The 26,004-nt window shown below is 41.1% G+C and overlaps 1 protein-coding gene across 13 annotated transcripts in view; it reads right to left on the bottom strand.

Annotated features, from left to right (window-relative positions):
* Positions 1–26,004, bottom strand: part of PLCB4 (phospholipase C beta 4) — a 400,851-nt gene that overhangs the window by 26,086 nt on the left and 348,761 nt on the right. For all 13 annotated transcript variants that reach the window (XR_008959400.1, XM_044385683.3, XM_048222092.2 and 10 more), the window contains 7 exons: positions 25,380–25,482; positions 23,852–24,016; positions 21,185–21,389; positions 7,626–7,714; positions 6,839–6,989; positions 2,367–2,416; positions 2,169–2,234 (listed from right to left, as the gene is read on the bottom strand). Coding sequence is in view for 12 of the 13 variants with exons in the window: in XM_044385683.3 (XP_044241618.1) it covers positions 2,169–2,234; positions 2,367–2,416; positions 6,839–6,989; positions 7,626–7,714; positions 21,185–21,389; positions 23,852–24,016; positions 25,380–25,482 (829 nt within the window). In the remaining variant the exon portion in view is untranslated. The remainder of the gene's footprint in view (positions 1–2,168; positions 2,235–2,366; positions 2,417–6,838; positions 6,990–7,625; positions 7,715–21,184; positions 21,390–23,851; positions 24,017–25,379; positions 25,483–26,004) is intronic.

Genomic DNA, 26,004 nt, shown 5'->3' with positions numbered 1-26,004 from the left:
GGTGAGGACATAGCAAGGAGGCTCTTCGAAACCAGGAAGGGGGCTCTCACGGGGCACGGAACCTGCTGCACCTTGACCTTGGGACATCCGCTCTCCAGACTCTAAGAAATAAATGTTTGTTGTTTAAGTCTCCCGGTCTACGCCAGTTTGTTACAGTGGCCCAAGCTGATGAAGACACCATCTTGCCACTTTTCTGATAAAGCCGATGGGCCCATTTGCTGACCGGAGGAAGCCTGGCCTCAAAGGTTCAGATGAGGAAATCAAGAGGAACTCTGTAAGTTCTGCAGAATCGAGGAGCACCTTTCCTTAGTAGCTGTACAGGTGACCAGTGTACGGACATCATCCAAACTCGATGGGGACTGTCATAACATCCCACGGGCTACCTCTGCATTTGATGCAACAAGGGGAACTTGTCTACTTACCAAAACATCTGATGTCCTTCAGAGAATAATGCAGTAAGGGTATGGGTGCTAGCCTCAGGTGGTTTGGGTTCAAATTCTGACTCTGCTGCTTTCCAAAGTGGAGACAGTAGTTCAACTGCTTAACCTCCCTCATCATTGGTTTCTTAATTTCACTTAAATAGGATTTGCCTTCTAGGATGGAGAGTATTAAATGAGACAATAAACGTAAAGTGCTGAGCACAGCATCTGGAAAACACTGAGCAGGCAAAAATTCTAGCCGCTATCATTGTTATTTTTATTGTTGGTCAAGTATAGGTTTCCTGGTCTTGCCTCAAGGAAATATTTAATGAGGGGGAGGCCAAAAATTGGAAGTTTCCATGGAGACAACAGGCCATGGAGATGCCTGCCTCAGTGACAAGAGATCCAAGTTCAGTGGAAGGAAGATCTGGGGGACGCTGTCTTCCCCTGTGGGTACCAACTCCATCCCTACAAAGTCAGGTAACTTGCCTTTTCTCCCTCTTTTCTGTTGTCTTTCCATATTCTAGGTTGTTGCCAATGACCAGCAAAATTGAAAGCACTGCTTTAAGCAGCTCTGTCTCCAACAGTCCCACACTTTGAAAAATCTGTGCAAGAGTCCCCCACGGGCAATAAAAAGGAATTCCATTAAATGGACTTATTCATGAAATTTAGGAACAAATAATAGTCTGTGGAGTGACCCCAAATCAGCAAATCCCGTTATCAGTTCAATAATACAGGGACTATTACAAGGCCAAGATCAGGCCAAATTTCTCAAAGGAGCGCCAACTGTTAAATCAGGGCCATGAGTTCCGCAGTTCAATATCTGGAGTGATTCAGGGATACACCACTCACGTCTGGCTCTGCAGGACATGCCTTAGTTTGAGGACTCGAGTCAGAGTACAAAGAAGTGGAACGTAAGATCAGTTTAAAAGAACTCAGAAGCCCTTTAAGAAATTAAGTTTCTCTTGCTCCCATTGCCCTGAACAGATGAACACACACGTTACCCTTCCAGCCCCCGGGGCTTATTGTGTTCATCTTGGGAAGGAAAGAGGCATTACGTTCTCCCCCTTTCCCTGTGAGGAGCGACGGGGAGCCGGCTGATGCCCGAGTGTGGCGAAGTTTTCAGCCCACACGAGAACTCCTGAGGCCAGCTGCTGCTGTTCTCTTGAATTTGCAACCACCTCTTCTTATGGGCGAAAAGGAAAAACAACTCTATTTCAGAAGTAGGGCGCTGAGCAGAGTTTACATAATAGGGAAAGTGAGAAGAGCCCTGTCTCCAGGAGCTGTGGGTGAGAAGTTCAGAGCTGGCTGGTACCTCCCTCCGTGCACCGTGTGTGGCAAAAGACAAGAAACCCTGGGGATCTAGGTGCCTCTAGGCTAACTGAGACTCTGAGTTGGTCTTCAAGAGTCTGGCTATGGCCCACTCTTTTAGATAAAGTCCGATTATTAAACAGTTTTTAAATGGGCGAAGCTTTGTTACGCTTTTGAAAAAATTGTTAGAAATGCAGATTACAAATCAGTGACAGGCAATCCCAAATGGTTTCTGTTTTTAAATTTCATTTTACAATCAGTGAAAATGAAGGTGTCCAGTTGGCCGGTGTCAGTTTCTAAGCCATGTTTTTGCCTGTGAAGAATCCACTGGTCCATCACACAGATTAATAGCTTTTCATCAGAGAGCTAAATGTAGAAACAAACAAGCAAACAAAATCACACACACCCCCCCACACATGGACGCTCAACACACCCTACCTTTGCATGTTTCTTCTTTAAAGAATTTAGCTCCTTCTGTTGTTTCTTTAAATGCTTCAAGTAAGCCTGTGGAAGAAACAAAGAGGGTCCCAGATCAGTTTTTTGTAGCCACGATGAATACATCTGGTGAGAAACAAAAATATTTTGGTGCCAGCAATATGTGTCATACGAGAGTGCTTGCAAAATGAGTAATTTTACCTTCATCTGCTTTAAATCTTCTATCCTCACTTGAGGGATAAGTTCGATACCTTAAAAAAATATGAAATCACTGTGTGTATTAAAAATTAGAGAGGACAGCGGATAATACAAAAGTCACCATTTTGAAATCTCATCAGAAGACTTTGAAGCAGCTTTACATGTAAGGTTATGGATATAAGCATCTTAATTTTTTATTACAAAGCAAGTAACTAGACGCTTAATTGGCAGGCTTATTGTCTTAGGTCAGGTTCCTTACGAGCAGAGCCTGAGCTGGAGCTCTGTGTGCACAAGACCTACTAAGGGAGGGCTCTCAGGAGAAACCTGAAGGGAGCGAGAGAAGCAGAATGGGGCAGAGGACGAAGCAGGGTGCATTTCTAGCTGAAATCCAACCTGACCCTGCAGCGAGCTCTTCAGCATAAACGACCATCCGAAGTTGCTCTACTCAAGGTGAAGAGACTGGGCTTTCATAACCCCCACTGTCAGCCAGTGGCTTCAGAGGTGGTACAAAACCTTCCAGGCATTTCCAGGCAAGGGAACTCCCACAGTCTGAGGGCCATCCTTTGAGAAAGTGGCAGCTGCGATTTGCAATCAGCCAATACACAGAGCGGCTGGAGGGAGGGGATGCTAACCCCACAAAGGAGATCTGATCAGGCCCCACAGACTCTGTTAACGTTACTTATATCTTTGTATTTCAGGGCATATGATAGCAGTCAACCACCTCCCTCTTCATTGTCATCAAAGAACAAAACATTTTTTTCTTAGCTTCTTTTACCAAATGTAGTTTTTGAGCAGTAGGCTATCGGGCACAGCCATGCCTTCAACGTACAGGAAATCCTAGAATCAAACCGTTGTGTAACAGGGTGCTGTCATGAGGACCCGGAGTCACATACTCAATTATCCTGCTACTGGAGTGATGCTAGGCCAGGTGTCGCCATGGCAACCAGAGTTGTAGAAGAATCCCCAAACATTTTCTATTTGACTGCAGATTTTCATCTCAGACAAACAAGATGAATGTGTGCTCTGTACTATAATTGATTTCCATTAGACTCCCAAAAGCGAGGGATGAGATATTCAAGAAAGATAGGCATGGAGTCCCCCAGGCTCTTGTTTTTCACTTTTGTTCATTTTAAGAAGATGTGCACAGCTAGTGTGAGGGTGGGAAGGCAGGAAACGGAGTCACAGCTAAGAGAAATCAGCCCTGTGACCTATACCATTTATGATAGGGGCATCCAGAGAACCCGAGGTGCTTCTCTGATCTCTCAAACCTGACGTCACAAGCCAACTCCCTGCTTTACTGCCGAGAGTGAGGGGCGCTGTAGGGCAGAGATGTGAATCCTCGTCTATAAAATGAACGGAGGACTGGGGTGCAAGCACGGTCCTCCAGACAGCTAACAAATATTAAGGCTTAATCCAGTCCAATGACACTTCTCTTTTGGTCTTGGTTAAAGTAAATCTTGATTAACAGGAACCTTTGAAAACATGAACTTGTTTTACATTTTTTGAGAAAGATAAATCGTGCAGCTAGGAAACACCTACACTCTGCAGAACAGGGTCTGGTACGTGCTCAGTCCCCTCTGTGGGCCCACAGAAAGGTGCATAACGGAACTTTTGGCGGCTGTGGCAGTGTTCTATGTGGGAACTGTCCAACGGAGAGCCACTAGCCACGTGTGGCTCTGGGCACCTGAAACGTGGATAGCGCAACTGAAGAGTTCAAGTGTTAATTTTAACGTTGAAATCTACACAGCCACATGTGGCTAGTGGCTATGACAGTGGCCAGTGCAGTTCTACAAGATTCCCTGGTTAAGGGAAGGGTTAAGTATGGCACTTTGGGCTCCAAAGATTGTAGCTAATTAAAGTTGCACTATGTAAAGCTTTTGTTTTTATTAACAAAGCTCAAAAAGAAATTGTTTGCTCTCAAGCCATCATTAGGAGGCCAACTTGGAGTTTCATTCTCTTAATTCCTTATTCTTAAGATTAAACAGAAAATCAAGCAGCACTGGTGCAGATAGTGCCGGGCTGCATGTCTAAGAGAAATCATTTAGAACTTTCTTACCTCCACAGATGTGGGCAGCAAATGCTACCGGGCTGTACCCGTTCACCTTGCTTTCTCTACATCAGCCCATTCTATTGACTTCCAATGGCCAGCACCTGCATTTCCTTACCTGAGGAAGTTACCTGAGAACTCTCCCTCCAAAACATGCTTTACCACCCTTCTGTCCATCTAGAATCATTAAGGGGATTTATCCCTCCTCCAGGGGCTCTCAACAAAAGACTGACTATAGTTTAAGTATATGTTCCCCTGCCTCTGAGGTATGTGTTCAACACCAGCCCTCATGGTGTTCCCAGGAGCACTGAGCTCCAGGTGCCTTAATGGAACTTGGAAACACTCTGATTACTGGCTACCTTGTGTCCCTTCCCCAAGCCCCTAAACTACTTGCATTTGAAAACTTGTCTCAGGGTCTGCTTTGGGGATGACCCAAATTAAGATAGTTCTCTAGAAAGAAGCTTGCCTTCTCAAATGACACCTCTTCCCACAAATTCCACTGGAGTAGTTTATTTCCTCTCTTGACTCCTGACTCCCCAGTTCATAGATAGGAGTGAGAAGAACACCTATAAAGTTCCCTCTTGCACTTCTCTGCCATTCTCCTAAAAGCTACCATGTAAAAGATTGGGCCCCCCATTAGACCAGGTTCTGCTGTTTACCTCCACATGTGTCCTTCTAAATTGTACAGTCATCTGCTCCCCGAACTTCAGCATCTGGCTCATGAGAAGAATATCCATGAGAAGAATCCATTTCATGCCTTCCTACTCAAGTCAAAGCTGCATTTCGAGGCCCAGCTCAATTGGGATCTCATCCAGAAGTCTTTCTTCTGGAACACTTGCTGGAAGGGACACCCTCTCCCCTTCTGTTTCTTAGGGGTCAGTCCTCATTGACCACTGCCCAGCCTGGCTGTTGTGTGGGAGCCTGTCCTACATTACCCCTCTAGCCACATGAGGTCCCTGAAGGTGTGAAGGCATTTCTCATAGAACCCCGAACTGTCACTTAGAGCAGGCTTCCAATTTTCATGAATAAAAGGTCAAAAGGAAACAGCATGTAGAGCTTCCTTCTCAGGGTGTCTGTTGAGGAGACTGGACCAGAAATGAGAGCCTCTTGGCTTCCTCCAACGCAATCTTATTTGGAACCAGGGGTGAGACCATTCTCAACACAAACACGTTCCCTTCTAGAACCAGAATCACTTCTGTCTTCTGTAAGCTGGTCACACTACCATTTTTTCAGGCCACTTAACTCACTGTAATTACTAATGTCTTTATGTATGAATGGGCATGACACTTTAAACAACACAAGAACTTTACACGAAAACTCTCCCATTTTCTACCATCTATCTCTGTTTGAACGGCTAATGTGACTAATGCCCAGTGCGGGAATGGACTGCCCAAAGCCTGTACTATGAGCTTGCTCATGTCTCCTGGGAGGAACAAACAGCTGCAGGCCAAGTACAATTTGGGCTACTTTTGTGCAGTCTCATTTTCTAATTTGTTTCACAAAGCTCTGCGCACACTTAGTATCCTGCTAAATTACTAGGCTGCCTTGGTTTGGGAAAGCCTGTCATTTCTTACCTTCAACTGCAGCACTGTGTGTGCTTAAGTGTACAAACAACATGATTCACTAACATCAAGGGCACTGCGTTCCCATATAAATGGGAAATATACCCACTGAGTAGAAAACCGTTAGAAATTCTTATCAAAGAAGAGTGAGTTTGGTAAATGATTCAGGATCGAGGAGGATACTCAAAATGTTTCATTCCCAGTGTGGGATGGGCACCATCCAATCAGAATGAATGGCAGGCCAGTAAGCATAGAAGTCGATTTTAAACGGCAGAATGATTGTGGCCCCACATACCAGCTGAATGTTAGCACATGGGACACATCATTCCTTGCGTGACACCTCTTAGGATATCTTGTTTCATCCACAGGAAACCATATAGAATTGGCCTTCAAATGCCCATCTGCTAATTTTACAAATTATCATGGATGCTAAGTATCTACTTATGGGGGCAATCTGTCAAGAAGGGAATCTAGAAATATATGAACAATGATGATTCTTTTGGCTCACGAGTCCACTGCCCATCCAGATAAGTGCCTGTGGGGTTATCCAGGAGAGTGTAGGTTCACTATGTGGAAATTCTTTTCATTAGGGAGCCTGAACTTAAACATTTTCTAAAACTATGGATGTTGTACCCAGGGCCCTAAGTTGCAGGGGATGTAGCAGATGAGACTAATGTTGACTCCCTGTTAAATACTCGGGGAAAGTAAGCAGTTTGTCCAATCTACAAGAAAACAAGCTGTTCTTGAGCTTTATGGGGCAATGAAAACTGGCGAAATTAGCAATTCTAAATGCCCTCATTGAAGACTCTTCAAAAAGAGGATAAGATTGCCAGAACAGATAAGGAGCCCAAACCCCTCCCCTTTACCTTTCTTGGCTTCCACGCCAGACCCCAGGGCCACCGTGGTGGTTGGTCTGAGCTCGGAGCTGCTCTGTGGGGTCACGTTTGCTTTGGCAGTGTTGGCTTTTCCTTTCTTGTCATTCTTAGAAGTATCACTGGGCACATCTGCTATGTCACTCTGGAGCAGAAATGTTTATATTAACCTACATGAATGCCACCTCCCATTCAACCGTCTTGTGCTTTCTCTATTTTACTGAATCCAGTTTGAACCACTCAGCATCTCCCCTACCACTCTCTCTTAACGGATCATTGCCAGGCAGGAGAAAAGATTACACGGTTTTCTCAGGCTTGAGGCAAAGGATGAAGCCAAGGAAAGAAGATGCCACTCTTTTACAAGTAGGGTACAATAAAGGGAACTTTAAAGACAAAGGAACAAACAAGGCAAGTGTGCACAGAAATGGGGTAAGGGTGGACGCAAGACTGGTAAATAACAGAGACACATAAATGTCAATTTCACTGCTTCACTGACTTGGGTCAGCTGGTATTCTAGTGTATCACAAGAGCATCCTGTATCTGAAACATTCCTAAAAGCATTATGGATTTCCATTTCATTTATTAAACATGTTTTCCATTTTATTTATTAAATATGCTACACTTTACAGACCCTTGAAACTATCTGGTTGAATTGATAAATTCAATTTCAAAACCACTCTTCAAGTTTGCCATATGAATTTATTACTTTGTCTTGCTCTTATAACCACTGACCACCAAACTACCCCAGCTTGGCTGTCCTTAGTCAACCATTGCTACTTACAGTTTCAATGCCCATAGCTCTCATTTGGTCTGCTCTCTTTTCCGTAATGGAAAGAAATTTCTTTGGATCTGATAAAGCATCCACAATATCTGAAAAAGACCAAAAAAATCCGGGGGCTGTTGAGTCTCTGTTTTATTGTACACACCCAGGAAAATTCAGCTAATGAACAATTCATAATCCTGGACCCCTGTTATGTCTTAAGTGCCTTCTCCTAGGACATAAGACAAAGTTATGAAGGTGCAGCCAGTTACAGAAAACAAGAGATAAGTAAGGGCAAGGATCAAAGCCCAGATGACTTTCTCCTATTTTCTCTTTGGTTTTTGTCCAAATAAAGATGACAGGGTGGCAGGGTGAGCCAAGTGAATTGCCTTGGGTTCTTGACTATTTACTTATGATCAGGTTGATTCATGCCCCAGCTGAATTTCTTCATCTGAAAATTAGGGCTGATACCACCCACTCTGAAGGGATACGATGAGTATTCAATGAGATGGTAAGTGTAAAAAGTCCTTGGAACATAGTAGACACTGCCAGTATCTAAATCTTATTTTTAGATAAGAGGGCTAATACATATTTAAAGCCAATTTGGGTTCCATGGTAGTTAAAATGAAGTATTTCTCCAGCAACCTCTCAGCTACACGTTGCACTTAAAAACAGTGAAATTTCATGTTTTATATAATGTCATTTGAAGAGTTCCAAGTACTTTCCAGCAGAATCTCATGAAATTTTGCATTAGTTACCAATACTACAGAAGTAATATTTATTTTCATTACCTTAAAACAGTATCTAATTTACAATTTTCAAAAACTACGTATATCAATTTTCTCCAGTAAAATCACCCTCCTAATTATAGTTTTAAGATACTTTCTCTCAGTTGAATCTTTATCCTCTTATAGAAAATAATACATGTACAGGATAAACATCCAGACATAGAAAATGTAAAAATCTCCTCTCCTGCCAGTCCTACCCCTTATATATACTGCTATCCACTTCTTGTATCCTTATTAAAAACAAACAAAAACCAAACTACAAATGGGTTCACAGTTTTCTGCACCTATTTTTTATTCTAAACTTCACATATCTTGGAGATACTTATCAGTAATGTAGATATACTATGTTACTTTTAAGGGTTGCTTAAATATTCCATGTTTGGAATGACTATAACTTCTTTAACAGTGACCCTTATGATAGACTATTAGATTACTTCCAATTCTTTGCCATTATAAAGAGTATTGCAGTGAAGATCCTGGAATGTTCAAATCTTAGAGCAGACATTGGGAGTGTCCACAGTATAAATGCCTAGGAGTTAGAATGATGTGTAAGGGTATTTGTCCTTTTGATAGGAGTATTGCCAAGTCGCCCTCAAAGAAGTTGCATCAATTTATTTTCTTCTACCAGAGGTATACGAGAAGGTCTGAACGTAGGTATCACTGAGGTCCCTAAGAACTCTTTGCCTCGTAGTGGGGAATGTGATCCAATTAGCTCTTACATCTTGCTTAGGAAAAATGACAGATAATCATTTTTCTGGAAACTTAAAGTTCTAAGAATATATTTACCTACTTTAAGTCCAAATTATGAACATTTTCAGGCATACACAGAAGTAGAGAGAAAGGTAAAATAGCCCCGGATACACTGCTGAAGTCCTGAGTTATAAACAGTCTGCTCCATCTCCTTTATCTGTCGTCCTTCCCTTTCTTTCTCTCCTCTCTCTGCTGACACAGTTTGAGGCAAATTCCAGACACTATAACATTTCATTCCTAATTACTTCTCTATGCATCTCTAAAAAAGGGCATTTTCTTTCAGAACCAACTACACGAGCACCGTATCCAACAAAGTTGGCATTAATTCCTTACCACGAATAAATGGCCCATCTTAATATTTCCTCTATTTACAATTAATTTGTTTGAATCAAGAGATAAAGCCCATACTATGTCTCTGAGAACGAAGCCTCTTATATTTTCTTTAATCTAGACTAGTTCCTGCTACTCTTTATTTTTCGTAATTTATAGATTTGTTGAGGAGACAGATGAGGTATGCTATAAAATGTCCCACATTCTGAGTATCAGTGCTTCCTTGTTGTGTCATGTAGGCTTGACTTTCCCTTTTTATATGAAGACTCCAGGGGAGGTACTGTGACTTCATATGGGTCCCACGCAAGCGGATAAAGCTTGATTGCCCCACTTGTCCTGGTGCTAAACTCATTGATTGGCTCAGGACTTCTAATCCATCTGTGCTGGACTCTCAGGTGCCTCCTCCTTGCATTTGTCCACACTGTCACAGGGCAAGGTGAAACTCACACTGTGCCCACTGAACCCCCTGCCCTCTGTGGAGAAGACCTACCTGACGTTGGCCTCCCTGCACACTCCCACATTGGATACACTTTGCCTTGGCTTCCCACTGATATATCTTAGTGGATGATCCCCATGGCTGGCTTGTTAGGAAACAAAGTACTTGCTTATCTTTAGTGATACACAATCAGGTTGAAGGTCTGGAGTGTATACAGCATTTTTCAGGTTACTGGTAGTCCATTCAGCAGGAATAACAGATAACACTTTAATCACTTCCAGCTGATTATAAAACCAATAAAGCAAGACCTTAAAGTGTGAAATGACCCATAATCCTTCCAAACTAACCAAGCTACTTTCATTTTTGTACACTCTTGTGTCATTTTTTTCCACATGAATACATATTTTATATGGTTTATTTAAAATTATATAATCTCTTTTCATTTATTAGGTTTTACCTGTTTTAAAACTTCCCTTTATTGAATGAATAATGTTCCATTGAGTTTATGTACCAAACTATTCTCTACTGTTAGATATTTAGATGAACTTTCATTTTTTTTATGAAAGATGACTTTGCAAGAAATAGGTTAGTACAGAAAGAGATCATTTCCTTTTATCAGAAAATGTGTGGTTGAGATACATAAGATAGCAACTTACATACTTGATGAGAATTATTAACAAAATTTGTTCCTAATAAGCTTTAAAATAGTTATTTAAGAATATTTAATGGAAGGAGTGGGTACTAAGAAAATATAGCAGAATTAAGAGGGTATAGTAAGATGAATAATGCCCTTCAACATTCATGACTGCTGGGGACCTCAGAACTCGAGCTTATTTACGAATAGGGTCTTTGCACATGTAATTAAAGACCGAGATGGCACTGGATTAGGGTAGGCTCTAAATCCAATGATTCGTGCCCTTATAAGATGAGGAGAGGACACACAGAGACAATGAGAAAAAAAGCTAGGAGATGACAAAGACCGAGAATGGAATAATGCAGCAAGCCAAGGAATGCTGAGGACTGCTAGGAGCCACCAGGAGCTAGGAAGAGGCAAGGAAGGATTTCTCCAAGAGGTGCCAAATCTAGGATTTCAAACTTCTAGTCTCCAGAATTATCAGAGAATAAATTTCTATTGTTTCAAGTCTCCCAGTTTGTGGCAAATTTGATTACCAATGGTAACTGAGAAAAAAGTTTTGTTTTGTTTTTTTAAAGGAGATAGAAGTTTATTTGGTACCTTGCAAGGGAGCAGTGAGCAGGGCAGCAAAGGAGAGACAGTCTGTCACGAGGCCTGTCACGAGGTGGTGGTGAGCGGCCATAGTTATAGGGCAGAGTGAGTAGTCCATTGTTTAGTTAGGGCCTACGGCTATTTCAAAGTAGGTCGCTTAATGAGCCTGTTTGCATAAGCTGTGGGCCCTTTTGCCTTGTTCAATGCTCCGTTGCTCAAGCCTGTTGCCTAAAATAGCCTGAAAGGGCCTCTATATCCCCCCCACCGATCCACAGTGACAAATCTATGGCATTTGGGTGGAGGTCTCATCTTCAGTAGCTTCTTCCTGCTGAATGAGGGGTGGAGAGATGTCCCCACTTATGGGTCAGCATTGGTCAGTTGGGAATTTATACGTAGGAACTACAAATGGCAGAGTCAACTGAATCCTAGGTAGATAAGATATACGAATTTCCCTGAGTAGAAAGAGTTATCTGTCAGCTTGGAATTATGGCAGCAAAGGAATCTTCTATTCTTGGGCATATCTTTCAAATAAAGTAGGCTTTCTCATTGTTAACAAGAAGCATCCACCAGCCCCTGGAGACCTCTCAAGGACCCACCATGGTTTGATCAAAGAATACATTGATTCCCAGAGTATTCCTCCTGTTTGCTGCAGCAATGACTTGGTCCCAGCCTTGAGAACTGATTCTACACAGTTCAGAATGAGAAGATAGGTGCTATATTTTATAACATATAGTCACGAAACAATATGTAAACTAGGTCATATATGGTTTTGTATTACATGGACAAACTGGCTAAGATGTTCTTATCAGCCATCTGCTGTAGGATTATGTAGATAGAGTCTAAATTATACATCCAAATAAGATGCTGCAGACTTATCCATTAGTTGGATAAATATCATTACTTAAATCCATCTTCAATTACCAATATTAACAATTCTAGAAGCTTTTGGAGAATTACGTTCCCAGATCCTGAAATCTTGCCTTGTTACTCGAGTTTAAATGAGATGCCCTTTTCACAGTTACACACGCCTTAAAAATTTTTCTAGTATACAACATAACTCACTATTATAGTGTTTTTCATCAAACGGCAACAAAAATACACAAAGTGTAAATAAGGCTTGTTCAAACTGAATCACATGGGACAGAAAGGAGATGATGAAATGCCTTGTACAAGGCTTAGGTTACTTGAAACAGGCACTTCAATCCTGGCATTTCTGAATAATAAATCAGATACTTCTAGGACACGGGATTTGCCATGTGGTGGCAGGTGCTGGTTCTGCAGCCAGAGTAAGAGATCACTGCAGAGGGCAGCAACGGGGATAGTTCCACCAAAATTTTTCAGCAGAAGGGCTCAGGATGACGGTGTCAAGGCCTGTTGTGGCCTCTTTTCTGTTGTAACTTGGTTTCTCCTCTGACCAGAGCCACAGACACCTGACTTTTAAAGAACACTTTACACACATACATATATTATACATGCACATATATTTATATGTAAATATGCTGCATATCAAAAAAGGAAACCGATTTTTAATAACTTAGTATAACCAGAGAATGAGAAGCTGTCCCTCCAATATCTCATACCTCTATGTGCTTGTATAACTCTATTAGAGAATGTTATTTTTCTTTGTCTCAGGCCAGGAAAAAGAAAATGAATCTGGCATACTCTTGGCCAAAGATCTGCATATTCAAGTAAGCCGGTTATCTTTCTTTGGTGCCAATAGGCCATTTCATGGGGATCCGCCCTTGTGTTGGAGGAATGCTGTGGCTAGGCAGATCCCATGTAGTTCTGCATTCCACAGGACAACCCCCTCTGGCAAGAGTGAAGTTCAGATGGTGGTCAGCATTGACTTGTGTACTAGGCGTGTCTAGGGACAGGCCACGCTGACCTTCTAACACGGTAGAGACCTGTGCACCCACAGGGCGAGCTGAAACCTCCTGGATGTCAAGAGGCCAAGGCACAGGCTCTGGAACCTTCTTTTTAAAATGCAACCAGTCTGCCTTTTCTCATTTGCTTCTTTCTTCTGGACTTAACAGAAGTTTTACTTATTTGTACTTAAAAAAATACCATCTATTTCTAGGTTTAGTGCCATTTCCAACAATCTGGTCACTCCTGGTGAAGACTTTCCATGCGTATTCGTTTTTTTCCTCCTCCTTCCCTCCCACCTATTCCTCCTCATTTCCATACAGAGTTGAAAGCACAATTTAAGCATTCCCCCCCGCCCCCCCCGCCGCAACTGAAAAGAAGATAGCAATTCCTCAGTACAGACTTCCAGATACTTGCTGGCTTCTCAAGGGAGCTCTGTCTTTTGTTTGCTCATTTGTTTAACGGTTGTTTTTCAAGGCATTTAACTTAGGTGCCTTGGCGGTGAGCACCGACCCCGTGGCACTTAGATGGCTTGGCCGCATGTGCTCACTCTTAGCTCAGTCTCCCTCCTGTTCTCCATTCTACTGTTTCTGTGTTAGCAAGAGGTAAAGGGAGCAGAAAAATTTATGTTCCCCTAATGGCTGCAAAGCGATGTTAAAAAAGATCAACAAATCCCCTATGATTTTAGATGAGGTCTTTTAGCTTCTACCAAACGAAGAAGCATCTCCCAAATTGCATTCCTAAAAAAGGAAAAGATACATCAGGTGTGGTGGGGTCAAAGATCCTGTGGTCAAAGAGCACTGGGAAATGCTGATGTGTTCCCCTCTTCTCCGGCTCCACAGCAGATTCCAAGGAGTGCAATCAGGAGCCTGTTTAAATTCGCCGAGCCGGGCAACTTCTGAGGTTATGTCGCTATACTTCACCCTGCCCCCTGCTCTGGAACTTTTCTTCTTGGTGTTCTTACCGATATTTTCTGTAGTTCAGAGGAAGCTATCAAAACAGATACCACTGCAATGCAAATCAATTTTTCCACAAATATTTGATTGACTAAAGCGTTTTCGCATCCACAAAGGAGAGGACAAAAGAAATGGAAGGACTTTAAATTCTATCAGGAAATCCTGAGATCACAGCCCAGGAATGGCATCTTAATTAACGATGTTCCGCCTCTGGGACTATGTCATGTACGGAACAGCCCACTCTCTTTGCAGAGGGTTTGGAAAGCAACCCTGCAAAGACGCTGGGCAGAGAGAACAAGAAACACCCACCCCCAGCCCCCCTGATGTATCTTTAATCACAAGGCAGGCGGAAAGGGGAGCTGGCAAATAAACAAAGGGCTGCTTCATCTTTGCTTGCATAAAACAGCCAAGGTGCAGAAATCCAAACCTCCAGCTACAGAAGCAGGGATGAGCACTGCTCCAGGAACGAGGGCTGAGCGGCTCACACAACCCGTCTCGGAGCGATATTTCCATAAAATGCTGACGTGCCATGTATTCCAGAAGCAGGCCATCAACTCTCTTATTTGTTCTCCTTAGCACTCAGTGATAATAAAAGCTATAGAAATGATCAAACCCATCAAAAGCAACAGTGGGTGGGACAAGAGAAAGACGAAGGCTCATTTATTTGCTATCTGCTTGGGACCTCCTTCCCGTCACCAGCAGCAGCGGCTCGCAGTGATAAAGCCGGGGCCACGGGTAAGCGCTGATGTCCTCCGCATTTGTCCTAAAGATAAGGCGGCAAAGACAATCCCAGTACTCGAGGCTCACTGGATTTGGCAAAGGAGAAGTCACCTTAGCACCCGACCCAGCACTTTTCTTTCGTGTAGGCGTGTGGGGGTAACGAGAGGGCCGTTTTACTAGACACTCAGTAGAAAAATAATACCAAAGAAATTAAAGTCTTTTTGACTCATTCCTAGTCATCCCTCTCCAAATGTCACCATTTGTTTTTTTTTTTCATGTGGAAGTTTAGTTTCTGATAGTTAAGAGTCGTCATCTGTCTTCTTCAGCCTGGAGACACTTTATCACCACGTGGCTTAGGAACAGAACCATCTGTGGAGAGAGCTCAGAAAGGCCAGCAGCCGTCTTCGCTCTGTTGTTTTCTTCAGTGTGTTGGGAGTTATTCTACAGCGATGAGGAGGAGAAGTGGTGCACTAAAATACCCGGCCTCTGACTCCTGACACGGCAAGGAAAGAAAACAGGGAACTGACAGGAGAAGAGAAGGGTCAGGGTGGAAAATACTGGATCTAGACCCAAATCACGTTGGGAGGAACTGGGGCAGCCCAGAGTTCAAAGCTTCTAAACGCCACCATATGCAAGAAGGTGAGAACAGTTACGGGCAACTGCAAAAGTACCAAATTGTCTCCATCAGGAGGGATTCCTCATCCTCTGGTGACCTCACAGCACAGAACCCCAAAAAATAAGTGACCCAAAGCTCCTGCCAATACCCAAGCCCTCCCTGAGGAATTGTCTGAACTTGGAAAAGCCTTTTAGGAACATTTTTCTTGTTTCTATAAAATGATGCCACCCACCTGACGTTACTGAGATTTAAAATACATTTAAAAATCATGTAGAACATTGAGTTGTTGTTGCTTAAAGAAAATCATGGTAAAATTACTAATGCATTAGAATTCCGAAACTCTACAGTAGGCACAGAATTAAAAGATTTTTCTTACAATGATGAATTGCTTATGACAAAACAGTTTACTGCAGCAAAGTAAAGGGCAAAGTTGGGGAGAAGCAAATAGAACGAATGGATTTTTCTTGAGCTTGTCACAAATAAATACAAATGAAAAAAAAGTTAACGTAAAGATTGCTGTGGTCAGGTACTGTTCCTAAGCCGTGGGGCTCCAATACTTATACTGCTGTTATAGAGAAACAGTGTCCTCAGGTACCTAAGTGGCCGCAATGAAACAGCATCCTGTTAGGCCAAGAAAAATAGACAGTGTTTGAATCCCCAACCATTACCTTCATAGAATTTTTTCTAGACATTGCAATGTATTTGAGACTACTTTGGAAGTTATACAAGAGAGAGACAGACAGACAAACTTAGGAGTCAATTAAAATTTGATTTAAACAATTACTTAAAAAAAGAGAAATAACCCAATTAAAAAAACCCAAAAAACGAACAAACAAAAAAACCCCACAAAGGGTACTAGAGAGTATTTTGCAGGAAAAGGAATACAAATGACCAAGAAACACACGAAATATACTCAATCTGACTCATAATTGTAAATATACAAATTAAAATGATAAGATACCACTTTTATTACCATTACTGAAAAAAAAAAAAAAAGAATTTTTTAGAATCCAGAACTGACCATGGTGAAGGAGAATAGGCAGTCTCAAAGATAATGGGTGGGAGCACGTACTGATCCAACCAAAGGGCTGGCTAAAGAGACAGTGGTATAAACATATAATGGAATAGTATATAACTTTTAAAAATAATTTAAAAGTCTTATATGTATTGGCAGGAATGTTCTCCATGATATATTATGTAAAGAAAGCAAAGCATAGAGCAGGGTGTATTATATTATCTTTTTGGGCTTAATTAAAAAGGAAATATATGTGTATATACACATATACACATAAACGGTACATTTATGCATATACATATTTATTACATATACACAGATATGCTTTATGTTTTATAACCTTAGGCTGTTTTAAGACATTCATATCTTTCTTTTATTTAAAAATGTTATCAATGGGGCACCTGGGTGGCTCAGTCGGTTAAGCATCTGCCTTCAACTCAGGTCATGATCCCAGGGTCCTGGGATTGAGTCCCGCATCAGGCTCTTTGCTCAGCGAGGAGCCTGCTTCTCCCTCTGCCTGCCACTCCCCCTTCTTGTGCATGCTCTCTCTCTCTTTCTCTGACAAATAAATAAATAAAGTATTTTTAAATATTTAATATATATATTTAAAATATATATATTTTAAAAAATTTGATATATATATATTAAACTCTTTGTGCTATTTTTATATTATACTGCTGTTATAGAGAAATAGGGCAAAATACAATTTTTAAAAAGTTACAGAGGTTACATATGCTTACTTAAATGATCCAGAAGTAATAAGAAGAGTCCTGCCATATGGTGTGTTCTCTGTGATATTCCTGGCAGTTGTCCAATGCAGTGGGCCAGCGCCACTAAACCCTCACCCCCATTCTCAAAGAGATAACTTCTCTTAAACTTGGGTGTATATCCTACCAGAATTTTTTCTATCTACTTTATGTATATGTATAAACAGATAGTTAAGGGTCTTTGTAGGTAATAATGGGATCATTTTGCAATTTACTTTTTCTCTTGGTCATAAATCCCTGTCATCTTTCTGTTCCGAACACTGAGATCCGAGTCATTATTTTTAATAGATACATGCTCTTCTACGGAATGGCCTTCCGTATTTTATCAGTCTCTACTGATGGACTTAGGTTGTTTCTGATCTTTTTTATACAAATAATGCTGTATGAAATTATACCATGGATTTAAAAAAATGGTTTGATTTTAGCTATCTGATTAAAGAAATACATAATTCCTAGGTTAAATATTTGGTGAATTATAAAAGTTGAGATTTCATTAGCTTGGTCAGGCATAAGAGGTCTTACTTCGATAATTAATCTAAACTTGTAAAGTGATTTTGGACAAACTGACGCAGCTAAAAGCTAAGAAATATAATTTACCAAATTACTTAGTGTCCTGAAAATGTGAATAGTTTCCTTAAAGTGCCAAACTTATTCATCAAGAGCACACTCCTCTTGAGAAGTGACACTAGCTTTTCAGGACACATCGTCAAACATGGACCAGAACTTCTCAGGTTTAGCACCATATACCCTTGTGTTTCAGCTTCCTCAGAATATGCAAATAAGTCCAGCATTTTTCTTATCAAGGCCTTGGCCTGGGCTGCTTCCCTGTCCAGATAGAAAATCAGTTTACCTCTCTGTCGTGATTCATCGTTCAAGGTCCCAACAGCCACGGAAGTACCCTTCAACCCCACTCTGATTAACCACTTCTTATTTTAATGCTCCAACACCCTCTGGCTTACTACCCCGTGGGCACTGATATAACAATTTACACTTACTTACGTATGTGCACATATATGTGTGCACAGGGTTGGAAAATTCTTGAGGATAAGTGTAGATGACTTTTTCAACTTTGTATCTCTTACCCATACAGTAGATACTAAATAATAATGACTACATCGTTTCCCTTGAGAAAAATATTTTAAATGAAGGTACTAAGAAATTGTTCTTACTGATTAAACTAGTAAATGTTAAAAAAGAGTCGAATCTCATACACTGCTGATGGGTTATTTGGCAATCTGTATGTTAAGTTTTAAATATACACACAACTCTTTCCACTTCAAAGAATTCATCTTCAGGAAGTGATCACGAATATTTCCAAGGCTTTACATTTAGGGTCCTGGGCACAATAGTTTTTATAAGAAAAAAAAAAAAAAGGAAATGACTTCAATGTTTATCAATAACTAAATTATGGATAATTATGGGTACATAAAATGGAATCCCATGCAGCTAATAAAAATATTTCATGACATGGAAAAATATTGTCTATTAAGTGGAAAAAAATTAACTCTCTGAAGTAATGAGTCCAAATGACTATGTACAGTAAGATCTACTTAATTAAAGTAGAAGAAATGAAATTGAAAGTAAAGGGACCAAAATGGCAACAGAGCTCTCTCCGGGAGGTGGATTTATGGATCACCCTTTTATTCTTTGTGCTGGAAGAATCTCTTTCTGATACATATATTATTTTGTCTATTTTTAAATTAAAGATTTGAGAGAGTGTTCAGGTCCACCTGAGCAGGCAGAAGAGCAGAGGGGGGAGGGACAGGGAGGAGAAAGAATCTCCAGCAGACTCCACACTGAGTTCAAAGCCCAACTTAGGGCTCCATCTCACGCCCCTGAGATCATGACCTGAGCCTAAACCAAGATTTGGCTGCTGAAATGACTGAGCCACACATGTGCCCCTATTTTGCCTTTTACAGAATAAAACCTACCAAAGATATTTGTGGAATGAATAAATCCATATTATCTTTCTTTGGCCATATAAAAATCTGGGATCTATAGCAACAATTTGCTTCCCCGCCCCCCCCCCCCCTAGGAAATGCTAGCATGCAAGGCTGCAGAGTTTCATTTTGAACTTTTCCCTATAGAATCAACAGAGACTATCAATGTCCTAGGGAACAGGGACTCTATAGATTTCCTACTCTGAGGACTCAGCACTTAAATGTTCAGATCTGGATGTGCGAGGTTCCGCAGATGGAGTAAGAACAGCACACTGTGTAAGTCAAGAGGCCATAAAGAAAATCAGAAAGTAAGAAAAAGACGGTTCTCATATTCTTATGTTGCTCTCCTCAGGTAAGTCCCTTAAGTAAATGCTCATGGTGCCTGCCCTCGGTTTCCTCACACCCAAAAGAAATTATTCAAAAATTTTGAATAAACAGTCTTGGAATGCCACATTGAGGTTAAGACATCAACTGCAGAATCCCCCCACCATGATAACATGGTACAGACATTTCAAAGGCTTCCGATACAACGTCAGTGACCACAGTGACATGTTAGGAAAAAACAAATACGTGAGACTATTTTTAAAGAGATTAATTTGAATCAATATGTACAAAAATACAGACACTGGGAATGAGCTGACATTTCTACAGACATTTCTTCGGCACAGACCTACAAGTGCCCACACCCCTTCTCCACAACTTCCGGACTCTGTGGAGAGTGCCTGATACAAAGCAGGAACTCAACAAATTATTCTTTCCCCTTCTCTATTCCAACTGCCCATTGCCCTGGAATGAATGAGAGAGTTCCATCTGAAAAGTAACCCATGCAGAGGGCAAACCTGTAAGTCTTCCACCATATCTGTTTATACGGCCATTTCTAAAATGTATTAGGGATTACACACTGCCTACTTTCTAAGCTCAAGTATGTGGAACATGGTATTAATTCATCGGCTGATGCTCATACAGACATACTGTAGGTTTTTCCTGTCTCTTTTCTTACCCACTTAAGCAGCCCCACAGCATCCCACCCAGCCTCTTTTCTGTGCTGTTATATCAGCTACAGCATGTTCTGGCTTCTAATATAGGCTTTCCTTTTAAATAAAAAGCAGAGGAGGAGGAGAAGGAGGAGAAGGAGCAGGAAGGAGTCTTTACTCTAGATTTGGTAACTGAAAAAAAATCCTCATGGTTCACATCCCTTCTTGAATCTGCAATCGGGTTTTTAAAGCTGAGGATTAGAGAATATATGCCCTCCAGAGATGCAAGCATTATTTAAAAAAACCCCACAAAAGAACCCCCAAATCCCCAGACAAAACTGTGACGTATGCCAGCATGCTACAGAAATTGTCTTTGTATCAATAACACACCTCCGAGTGTGCACACGTCTCTGAGCCTTGCTACGTGCTACACTGTAATGACGAGGACTTCACAAAAATGCTTTGAGGGAGGCAATAGGAGCATCTTCAATTTACAGGCCAAGGAGTGAAGGTTTGCGAGGTTGTCACTGTCCCAAGGTCACTCCCAAGCCAGGAGTTAGAATTTGCACCCTTGGTTAATTTGACATTTTCACTCGGTTTCCTTAGGGTTCAACAGACTGAGAATACAAAGGATCATTGTCTTCTTTTAATGTTCTTAACTTAATTGATGGTTATAAAAAGTGAATATGTTTGGGTATAAGCAAAATCCTATGATTTGGTCCAGTTTTGATTTCTCCCACTGATTACCTAAGTAAAAGCAAAGGTAGTCTTCTGTGGATAGATGACTGGGATTTGTTTGTGAAATTGAACTCCCTAGTGGATTGGAAGAAAATCCAGCCATGTTGATATCTGAGTACAATTTAAAATTTTTAGGGATAACAAATGATATCTGTGGTTCCATATTACGTATGTCTTCTCTCCCTTTGGATCACAGTGTAAGTAAATCCTTCACCAACATATTTGTAAAAATTGATAAACCGTATAAAATTACAGTATTTTAAAATAAGAAAGAACCTTATAGATAATCTAGTCTTGCCCTTTCATTTCTTCCTAGGAAACCTGAAGTTACTATCTATCCTTGATTTCTTCGAGGCTATAGGGGTTGGCAGCACTGGTAGGAACAGACTTTTTTTTTAACCATTGGTGAAATATTTTATAATTCTATAATTTAGGACTTCTGTACTCAAATGTTTAACTTACCTCCAAATCCGTCAGGCACATATGTTTTAAGAACAATATTGCAGAAAATTGTTGGCAGTGATAATGGTTTATTTCCCTCATTTCGAAGAGAAATGTGTCGATAGCCTGCTTGGAGGCCATCCAGTGGAAGAATCCTCTGGCCTATCAGCCTGTTGTTGTCATCATACACTGCTATTCTCAAGACCGCCAGGTCAGGGAGGATTACCTGCAAACAAAGAATGGTACCTTTCATGGGTATTTTGGAAAGCCGCTCCCAAGAGCCCTGACGCTAGGAATCTGAACCATATCCACACTGTTCTTAAATGTGCTTTTGTGGTGAAAAGAAGCCCATGATTGATTTGCATTCCTAAAATATACTGCCCCAGCTGGAGTGTCCGAGCCATCGAGAAAGCAATTGAACAGTCTTCCTGGAAATCATCTCTTTGAAAATTTTAGATGAAAGGGATGTGAAAGATTACTGGTCCAACCCTTGTCATCTTTGCCCATCCCCACGCATATAATGGACAAAAAAAGGAGACCCTGAGAGATCAAGTAACTTTCCTTAATCTCTGAGATCGGGACAGCTGGGCCTGGAATTGGGGCTCTTGTCTTTGAATCCTGGGGTCTGCCTCCTACCTGGGCTGCTTCTGATAAATAGCTTGGCCTGTTTTTAAGAATATGGAAAGTATCTTTGAAGAAATGCTCCGTGTATAAAGGATAATGTATGTAGAAATTTGGATTCTCCCTTTTTCTTGCACTCATCTGTTTTTAATCTATTTTGAGATATTAAATAGAAATGGGGCAGCTAGAAACATTAACATATACCCAAGACATCTACTCTTGCTATCTTCAAAACGAATAATTGGACATAAAATCTGAGCTCAGCCAGCAGAATCCTAATTCAGATAGAAAATAGCAACTGGGGGCGCCTGGGTGGCACAGCGGTTGGGTGCTGCCTTCGGCTCAGGGCGTGATCCCGGTGTTCTGGGATTGAGCCCCACATCGGTCTCCTCCGCTATGAGCCTGCTTCTTCCTCTCCCACTCCCCCTGCTTGTGTTCCCTCTCTCGCTGGCTGTGTCTATCCTGTCAAATAAATAAATAAAATCTTAAAAAAAAAAAAAAAAAGAAAATAGCAACAGGACCCAAGAAAATCCACTATTTTAAATCAGGAATGACTTTTCATTGGCTAGGAACAACCAAGACATCTTGGCTAATTTGAGTACTGTATCTAAGGCTAGACAATGGATCGGTTGCCTAGTTATGTCTAGAGATTATAATTTAATCCGATTTTGTGAAGATGAAGAGGAGAAATCAGGTTAAAATTCATCCAACTTCATTTACTCTATTGTTTCTCATGTGGTAAAAGGGGGCTTGCCTTGTGAGATTAGTGCAAAGAGCAAAAATATTAAAAACAAGAGAGAATAAAAAGTGAAAACACTTGGTACCAGTGAAAAGCAATTTAACTTCTGAAGAACAGGGAAGGATGCAGAACCGGCATCTGGTTTCTGGGGCTATTGTAATACCATACGTACAAACCAAGGTTGAGGTCCTCCTACTTATCAAAAACAAAGAACGTCTGAAGTCAACTTTCTGAATTTCTAGAAATATGTCTAGGGATTATTCATTCTGCCAAAGAACACTGGCCAGACTGACAACAGAGAACAAACTATAAAAAACCTGGGGGAAGAAAAAAGGCCCATGACAGCTATGTATGCAATTGACACCACACCCTGTAGGAGAGAAGGTCACAAGGGGGGTTGCATGGAAATAATGGTGTTCACATTACAGGGAGAGCTTAAATCCCACAATGGCTTGTTTCATTGAACTACTGATCTTCTGTAATCTGGTATCTGTAAACCAGTGAGCCTACTCTGAAACTGCTAATCCTCATTTTTGTTAAACTAAGCCAATGATCTGAGTTGCAGGACATACAAATGGAGCAGAAACACCAGAAATCCTGTGCCTAAGGAAGAAGCAAGAAGCTATTCTGGTCAGGATAACAGAGCAAGTGAGAGAGGAAAACAGCTCTTCTTGGAGACAGCACTACCAATGCATGGATTTTTCAATACATCTTACACCGACAAAAGAGAAACAAAGGGAAAAAAATGATTATAAGATTAAACACTAAATCATTATAGAGTATGACTGTGATTGGTCTGGGGATCAAGGTCCAGTAGTAGGAAAACCCCCCAAAATGCAAAATAGCACGTGAAGCACAGACTGTGGGGGTGGCAACAGCTACCATACTTTCTAGAAGCACAGGACAACACCAACTGACCTCTTTAAGGACATTTATTGGCCTTAGTTTTGGGTGCACCATCCTACCCGTCCTCTTGGCTAAAGGAGCACTGCAAGTTACCAGCTGCTGCCAGGGCAGAAAGGAACTCTGCAGTGTATGATGACGTCCACCAGTGAGGACACCTTCTAAGGAGACTGCCCTCCTGGAACTTGAGCATTGCCACACAGAAGGTGGGTTCCTTGGAGGAGGAAAGGAGAGCCAAAAGGACAAGGACAAACAGAAGTAACAATCATATTACATCCATAGAACTTATGCATTGGAAGAAGAGAAAAAGACGACATTTGGGGTTGCGTAACGGCCCCTATATCATGTAGTGTCTTTGTTGTCTATGCACTAAAATGTGGCCCCCGAGGTAGCACAGCGAGTCTGACATGTTGAAAATGTCCTACCTTCCGAAACACAAATGATTCTTCATTGTAAACTGGATTGAGTCCGTTGTTCATCACCATGCGAGTTCGGAATTCCTTACGTATGGTGTCGGTGGGCAACCCGTACATATCCACTTCTACGTATGTACCAATTTTCTTATCTGATAAAAACTGACCTGATATGACCTGCGGCGACACAGCAACAGGGTGAGAGAGAGGTCAAGTCTGCGTAATTGTCAAGTCTGTGTATTACCAATAATCTGGAAGTAAGAAATCTGCTGTTCATCTTTAGAGATTTTAATTACCTATGGAAATAATGTATTCATTCCTTACTAAATGAAAACATTAGTGAGCAACTACTCTATGCAAAAAAAAAAAAACAAAAACTGCTCAAGACAGAGGTTCTGACGTTGAGAACTGTCTATAAAAAGAAGAAAGAAATGATGAACGCTGTAATACAAAGAAATAATGTCCACAGCATCTTAATTCCACCTAAGTGCCCACATCTATGAAACAAAGTGATGGGTTCAAATATATCCTAAGATTCCATCAGAACTCTGAAATTCTGCCCTCCCACACTTCACTGAATTCTTTTATAAGTCTTAGAAAGAGATGCACTGAAGAAAAAAGCAATGCTAAAATTTCCCTGTTATCCTTTACCAATATTGACAATGGTCAGAGGTATATATTTGTAAAGACCAACATTAAACTCCATCTATTATAAAGCCACGGACAGACTATTTTTCATTTACTTTCCAAAGGACGATAGCCATTTAGCAGGGCTTTTTTTTTTCTGTTTTATTGAATAGATAATTCTGAAAGTTTTTCAAGGTAAAATTTGACATACAATAAACCGTATGTTTTAAAGTATACATAAGGTCAGTTTTGACATATGTGCGTATCTGTGAAACTGTCACAGTTTTCACTTTTTCAGAAGGTCATGTAGTTGGAACCATGCAGTATATACTCTTTTCATTTGCTTCTTTCACTTAGTAATACGCACATCAGTTTCCTCTATGTGTTTTCATGACTCGATAGCTCACTTCTTGTCAGCACTGAATAATACCCCACTGTCTGGATGTACCACAGTTTACGTATCCAGTCACCTTATGAAGGACATCTTGGTTGTCCAATTTTTGGCAATTACGAATACAGCTGCTACAAACACCTCTGGGTAGGTTTTTGTGTGGATGTAAGTTTTCAATTCATTTAGGTAAATACCAAGGAGCACGACTGCTGGATTATAGGTAAGAGCATGCTTCCAACGTGGCTGCACCATTTTGCACTCCCACCAGCAATGAATGAGTTTCTATTGTTCCACATCCTCCAGAAGGTACTTTTGGGATCTGGTGTCTTCTGCTGAAAGTCGCTAATAGTTTTACTAGTGAATAAAATGTATCTCTTAAGAAAAAAAGGGGGAAGCACAAAGTTGAGAGCAACACATGGATCTTGTAACTTGACATTAAATATTTCAATGTGATTTCTTAAGGGTTTTCCAGGACCATCAGCACATACATTTTCACAATTCTGTGACAAGCAGGGGCCTTACCTGCACTGAGCAAGTGGCTGCAATAACCCCATCAACAGGAGTTTCAGAGAAGGGATCGAATGTTCGATCCGGCCGTCTCATGAAATCTGGTTTGAGGAGGTACCTGGTGGGACAAAAGCATAGAAAGAGTTTATTAGCTGTGTTTACATGCCTAAAACACTCATGCTTCAGGACCCTAAGTACTTCTTTTTCCCCATCTCTACTTTAGGAGATAGGCTTTCAGGCAGAGGATTCTAAGGACTGAAGAAACTATGCCTTTCCTACGGGTAATTCTGAATAGAGGAAGGAAAGAAGGAATGTTTTTATTTTTTATTTTTTTTAAAGATTTTATTTATTTATTCGACAGAGAGAGAGACAGCCAGCGAGAGAGGGAACACAAGCAGGGGGAGTGGGAGAGGAAGAAGCAGGCTCATAGCGGAGGAGCCTGATGTGGGGTTCGATCCCATAATGCCGGGATCACGCCCTGAGCCAAAGGCAGAAGCTTAACCACTGTGCCACCCAGGCGCCCCAGAAGGAATGTTTTTAGGTTCCAGGCTTGGTGACATCTAGAGCTTCCTGACACTATTATATTCTCTTGAACTTTTTAATGCCATGGACCTCTTTAGATACTTACCCTTATATGCAC

The sequence above is a fragment of the Ursus arctos genome, unplaced genomic scaffold (genome assembly GCF_023065955.2).
Source record: "Ursus arctos isolate Adak ecotype North America unplaced genomic scaffold, UrsArc2.0 scaffold_16, whole genome shotgun sequence".
Lineage (NCBI taxonomy): Eukaryota > Metazoa > Chordata > Mammalia > Carnivora > Ursidae > Ursus > Ursus arctos.
The sequence above is the reverse complement of the archived record's forward strand: the minus strand, read 5'-3'. Positions and strand labels throughout refer to the sequence as shown.